Below are 6,080 nucleotides of genomic sequence, written 5' to 3' on the forward strand. Positions count from 1 at the left end.
CAGTAATGGGTGGGGCCCCCCGGGGGTTCGCTTTTTTTTTTCCCCTCCCTTCCCCCCCCCCCCCCCCCCCCCCCCCCCCCCGTGCGCCGCTCTGCTGTGTGCAAGCTGCCGCCGCTGCTGCTGCTGGGCCAGCCCTGCTGCACCGCCCATAGCAAGGTTCTGCCCAGCCCTCCAGAAGGCAGGCTGATCTGCGCATCGCCCCTGCTGCTGGCACCTTGCTGGCCTGCTGCTGCTGCAGCCAGTGAGGAGCTGGATCCCCTCCACGTTGGCCTCCACGTTGGCAGCAGCAGCTTTGTGATCCGGCTGTGAGGGAGGCAGGGCGGCCAGAGCACCTGAATGCAGCGGCAACTCAACAGCAACTCGTCGCATCGCACGCTGCTTCGGCTCTACACGCAGGCCTGCTGCATCCCTCGCAGTGTATTGCTGACACATCACCCGCGGCTCAGTCACCATCTACCTGCGCCTGCCTCGCCCCCTCATACTCCCCCCGCCACCACCGCCGCCTGCTGCCGACAGCAGGGCGAGCATTACAAGCAGAGCTTTGGAAGTTGAGGGGCTGCCTTAATCAGCAGTACACGCACCTCGAGAGAATGCTGAGGGAGTTAAGGTACACGCAGGATGGGTGTAATGGGCTGCGACACAAAAGGTACTGGTTGCAATGCCAACAGGTAGTGAGCTGAAAGCAGGGGTTATTGAAAGTGGCAAGGGGGTGGCATGTGATGATGCGCATCACCCTGAAGCAAGCCAAGTGCGCAGCAGCTGTACCAGACTCGGCCATGCAAGGCTGAAGAAGGTGGCAAGGCCCAGAGCTAGCGCTGCGAAAGACTTCAGCGCTGCCAAGGGCAGCTGGTCGATGCTGCGCTGCAGCTTGGTGATGGCATCCGCCTGCTTGGCCATGGCTTCCGCCTGCATAGCCGCCTGCTTGGCCATGGCTTCCGCCTGCATGGCCGCCTGCTTGGCCATGGCTTCCGCTTGCATGGCCGCCTGCTTGTCCATGGCATCCGCCAGCTTGGCGAACCCCTCATCCACCCTCGAATCCAGCTTGTCAATTTTCTCATTTGTGAACTGTAACGCTGTGGTGTTGCTGGCGACCGCCGCTTGCACCCGCGACACTTCAGACTGCACAATCCAAGGAGTCGGCACACGGGCAGGCGGCATAAACAGGCAGGAGCGATGATGCGAGCTAGCCGGGTGCAGTACGGTGAATACAGGCACAGCCAGCGGGACGCATGGTTAACAGCGGCAGGCCAGCCACTGTGTCCAGGCATGTCTGCATGTTGCCGCAAGCGGTCAGGCGGGCAGGGTGCGGGGGCGCAATCACCTGAACATTCGCAAACATATCCCAGGACGGGTGCGCAGGCAGGGTGCCCGAGGCGCCTGTGGCGGCGGCCGCCGTGCGGCTGCGAGAAGTTCGCCGCCCGCCCCAGATGGGGACCGATGCGAGCCCCGCGTGCCGCCGGCCCAGCCCTCCAGCGCCTGAGCAGGGAGGCAGGAAGCTACAGAGTGAGTTTCGCCGCCCGGCGCAACGCGAGCCCTGGGGTGTGTGCGTGCACACACACAGAAGCGGAAACGAGCACGGCCAGCGCCAAAGGCCGGCTCCAGACGAGAGCCAAGAGACTCACCTCCCGCGCTGATGCCGACGGCCGCAGAAGCAGCGAGCATGTTGTTGTGTGCACCCAAAGTTTCCTGGCGAGGGCAGAACAGACTGTTCGCTTCCGCCCATGGGGAGGTTGCACCTGGCAGGCGCGCCGGCGGGACATCGGCAGCACGAAATGCGCCGTTATGCGCCGCCTTGGACTGTGCAGTATTGGCTCCCATATGCGTGAAGGCCTTCAGAGCCTCCCTGCAGGCCACAGCACCGCCCGGGAGGGTAGCCCGAGGACCAACCAGCGCCCATGCCCCCGCCACCCTGCATCACCCTGCACCGCCGTGAGTGAGTTGCAGCACCTTCCCGTGGAAAGTTGTTCATTCTGCTGCTTTAGGCAGCCCTAGCCACGCCCGCCGCCGCAGGCAGCAACAGGGGCGCTGGCCGAAGCCGGCACTCACCGTTTTGACCGTGCGGGCGTTGTGGACTCACTCCCCCGCCTATTCTGCTGTGCTGTCCTCCCCCCTGGCAGGCTTCAGTGGCAACACACGGCAGTGTATTGCAGAAGAGCTGGTTCCAGGGGAGTCCAGATTGAGGGAAGGCCGAAGCTCCTGTTCCTGCTGCTGGGTCAGGAGGCTGAGCTGTCCTCTGCGGCGGCAAGCTTCATGGCTGTGGTGGTGCCCTGCCTGCCCTGCATCCTGGAGGCCTGCCGCCGCTACCTGCGGGAACAGGTGCGTGGCTGGTGGGGATGGATGGGCGCCGTCGCCGTTGGTGCCCTCCCTCCCCGCTCCTGCCGCGGCATGAGTGTGTGCTGCGCCAGCACGCTCCGCTCCGCTCATGCAACCCTGCCCGTCCTCCACCCACGCCTGCCACCACCCCCTCCGAGACGCCACCACAGGGCAATGTGCGCTCCCGTACTGCGGCCGTCGCCTGTGCCGCCGCCCTCTCCCACTGGCTCTTCATCGTGCGCCTGGCACTGGGCCTGGACGGCACCGCGCTGGCCCTGCTGGTGGCGCAGCTCACCTCCACCCTGCTCCTGGGCTCGTACGTGGTGCTGTGCAATGCTGGGTGGGCATGAGCCCCCCACCCGGGCCGCTGGGCAGGCTGCTCTGGCGAGGCACCGCTGTGTGTGGCGTGTGCGCGGGCATTTTGCCAGATACATTCCTTGGTTCTTGCTCCAAGCGCCCTGGGCCGCCTGCGCTGGGCTCCTACCGACCCTAGACACATCCTCCACACGGCACATCCACCGCCCGCACACCCACACGTGGCCCCCACCTGCTGCAGGTTGGAGGACTAGCCCTGGAATGGCTGGAGCTGGGCGCCATCGCGGGCGCAGTACCTCGGCCTGGCCCTGCCCAGTGTCGTCATGATCTGCTGAAAGTGAGCGAGGCATAGCCTGCCGCCAGTTAGGGTGTTAGAAAGGGCAGCGGTCAGCGGGTGGTGGTGGTGGCAGGGGTGGTGGCAGGGCTGGCTGCTTCCTTGCCATGTTGATGTTGTGCGTGTCTTGCACACTCTCTCCTTGGCGGCGGCGCCCTGTGTGTTTCCGGACTTGCTGCCTAACCCGCTGCTGAGCCCACGTATGCCGCTGCTAGCCACCTGGCATGTGCAGATGGTGGTTGTTTGAGGCGCTGACTCTGGAGGCGGGCTGGTTCCCTGATGCCCTGGTGGCTGTGGCCACAATGGGCCTCTGCTTCGTGACGGGTACAGTAGTGTGGGCGACGCTTGCTGCTGCTGCTGCTGCTGCTGCTGCCCGCTGCCTGCTGCCGCCTGGTCAGAGGCAGGAGCAGCGTGCGTGCGTACGTGCATGCATGCGTTCGTGTTTGAGACAACCCAGCCGCCGCCGCCGCCGCCTATGATCTTAGCCACAAGGAGGCGCTGTGCTGCCTGCCTGCTGCCTACCCCTGTCTGCCTACTTGCTTGTCCTGCCTGCCTGCGCTGCGCAGGACACAACCTTCCACGGCCGCTTCAGCTTGAACATCCCGGCATGCATGGTGGAGTACAGGTGTGTGTGGTGGCGGTGACGTAGTCCTGCAGGGTGGGGGCAGTACAGCAGTACGGCAGTGCCGCCAAGCCTCCCTAGCCCCCACTGCCATACTGCTGTACCGGCAGCGGTACAGGGCTAGGGAGGTTTTGCACGGTGGCAACCGTTCTCCATTGTTGGCCGTCTGGCCGGCGACTGCCGGGGCAGCAGCAGGGGGGAGCCGCAGTGTCAGCTTGATGCACTCATGGCTGCTATGTCCATCCAGGATGGAGGACAGGCACTGCTTGTGCGTTGCTGTCACTGCAAAGCATATGTGCTGGGCAGAGTTGAACTGTTGGCGGTGTCTGTACAGCTGCTTGACCCTTGGTACAGACCTGCCCCTAGTACGGACCGGCGTCGCTGGTTACACAAGCTTCGCAGCAAGGTTGGGCATCATGCCGTTGTTGCTGCACCGGCATCCAGCTGCTTGCGGCAGAACTGGCACAGCCGCATGTGTGCCAGCACCGAGTTGCCTGTTGCGTTGGGCCCGTTGTAATCGAAGCCGCGGCCCAGGTAGGGATACATGGCCCGGTAGATGGCCAGGGCGCCACGCCAGCGATGGTACTGATGCACGATGGCGGGGGTGGTGCCGTTGTCCCGCCGCAGCACGCCGAAGCGGTCTATCCGGAAGGGCCAGCCGTATGCTGCGGCAGGAAGTGAGGGGAGGTGGGATAGGATGCAACGGAGGGGACGCTCGGCAGAGTAGCAGCAGCACAGTCAAGCACCAGCGGCGGCAGCTCTTCAGCCGCACGTGCCTGCGCTATGGATGGGGGACTCCCAGTTGCTGCGCACGTGGTGGCGGAACCTGAGGCCCCCCTGCTCCCCCAGCCGGTGCAGCATGAAGTTGTGCACTGCCTGGTGACCGCCGGCCTGGTCCCTGCAGCAGGCGGGACGCCCACAGCAGCAGCAGGGTGGTTGACGGGGGATGTACAGCAGATGATTCGAGGAGGCCGCCGGGCACCGGCAGCACCTGGCGAGGCCAGCTCGCCAACCTGCAGCCGCTCCCTCACCTGCACTCCTGTGTGGCGCTGCTCTGCGTGACATCCAGCAGCTGCTGCACGTATGCGGTCACTGCCCCCAGGCCCCCAATCGTCACGCCTGAACAGGAAGCAGAGCCAGGAGCTGAGCTTACCACCGGGCGTGCCCGCCTGTCGAGCCAGCCATGTATGCTAAGGTCGCCTCCCGCCCTCACCTGCGCACGCAATGGGCTTGCCTCCCAGCTGCTCCGCTGCGCCAGCGCCAAAGCAGCGCTGCAGGCACTGCCGGTTGGCTGCACAGTCGCGGATCGGCTTGCCCATGCCATCGTGCGGCCCGCCCTCCAAAGAAAACAGCAGCGCATCCTGCAAGCGGCGGCGGTTGGTTGGGACCACATGAGAAAAAAAGAGGCTCTGGCACGGCTGGCCATTGGCACACTTGGCAGCAGAGCGCACCTCTGCCACCAGCATCTCCACCACCGCATCCTGCCAGGGGTCAGCCTGCAGCAGCACGTCGCCCGCATCAGCGAGCACCACCCCCGCGGCTTTCCCCTGGCGTCGCAAGCCTTCCAGGAACGGCCTCCACAGCTCGTATCTGCAGGTGGTGCACAGAGCAGACGGCAATGATTGTTTTTTTTGCAAAATTGGCAGGGCAAGGGGAGGCAGGCAGGCATGAACGCCGGTTTTTGAGCCCGACCCGAAATGGCCTCCTACATGCTGCCGCCTGCCTATCGACTGCTGCGATGCGCGCATTCTATGCCTCTCTGATTCCTGGCAGAGGCAGACCTAACCCACCCACCTCTGCAGCTTGATGTCCTGGGCGGTGCGTGTGAAACGCACCACGTCGGCAGGCACGCCGTGCTCTGCCAGCGTGGCATTCTGTTCCACCCACAGCACGATGCGAGTTTGCGGGGAGTAGCGCCTCCAGGACTGGAGAAACACGTTGAGCGAGGGCACATCTATGCCTGCCACAGCAGCCAGCAGGTAATGCTGCCCTACGTCACCGCTGGCGGCAGCTGTTGCGGGCGGGTGCCACGCCGCCGCGACCGCCGCCATGCTGGGGCTGTACAGCACTAGCGCAGCAACCAGGATGGCAGCCAGCGCCCCTGCAGGGAAGCCCAGCAGCAAGCAGTGAGGGGCGGAGACTGGCAGCCTGCACCGTAGTTGCCCGGGACTCTTTTGAACGATCGCAAGCATCCGTGGCATCGTAAAACTGCGCCTGGTGCTGCCTGCAAGCGTCCATTGTGCACCTGCAAGCGCCAATTGTGTGCAGCTTCTCGCTGCCTGTGCAGCTGGAGGCAGATTTGACATCCGCGATCGCCCCCGGCAGGGCTGTATGTGGTTGCATTGCCACAGGATAGCTTCCAAAGTTTCAAAGGGGTGCGTGCGCCCGCCGCCACGTCAGCACGCCGATGCATCGAGCCAGTGTTTCTGAAAGCTGGCGAAATCGCCAAATGCTGGCGAAATCGGGCCAAAAAACGGCTCTGGCTGGCGATTGGCC

At 64.6% G+C, this 6,080-nt stretch overlaps 2 protein-coding genes across 2 annotated transcripts in view; both read right to left on the reverse strand.

Moving 5' to 3' along the window:
- The window catches only part of CHLNCDRAFT_137120 (hypothetical protein), a gene marked incomplete at both ends in the record, with an annotated part of 2,893 nt that extends 1,231 nt beyond the window's left edge, over nt 1-1,662 (reverse strand). The window contains 3 exons of the mRNA XM_005845405.1: nt 827-1,119; nt 1,322-1,476; nt 1,623-1,662. Of these exons, the coding sequence (XP_005845467.1) occupies nt 827-1,119; nt 1,322-1,476; nt 1,623-1,662 (488 nt within the window). The remainder of the gene's footprint in view (nt 1-826; nt 1,120-1,321; nt 1,477-1,622) is intronic.
- Nucleotides 1,663-3,998: 2,336 nt separating this feature from the next.
- On the reverse strand, nt 3,999-5,635 carry CHLNCDRAFT_137122 (hypothetical protein; the record flags this gene model as incomplete). Its single annotated transcript, XM_005845406.1, has 7 exons — nt 3,999-4,249; nt 4,321-4,360; nt 4,398-4,482; nt 4,616-4,703; nt 4,798-4,945; nt 5,036-5,174; nt 5,379-5,635. 7 exons carry the CDS (start codon nt 5,633-5,635, stop codon nt 3,999-4,001), a joined length of 1,008 nt encoding a protein of 335 aa, XP_005845468.1.
- Nucleotides 5,636-6,080: the final 445 nt, after the last annotated feature.

The sequence above is a fragment of the Chlorella variabilis genome (assembly GCF_000147415.1).
Source record: "Chlorella variabilis unplaced genomic scaffold CHLNCscaffold_18, whole genome shotgun sequence".
Classification (NCBI taxonomy): Eukaryota; Viridiplantae; Chlorophyta; class Trebouxiophyceae; order Chlorellales; family Chlorellaceae; genus Chlorella; species Chlorella variabilis.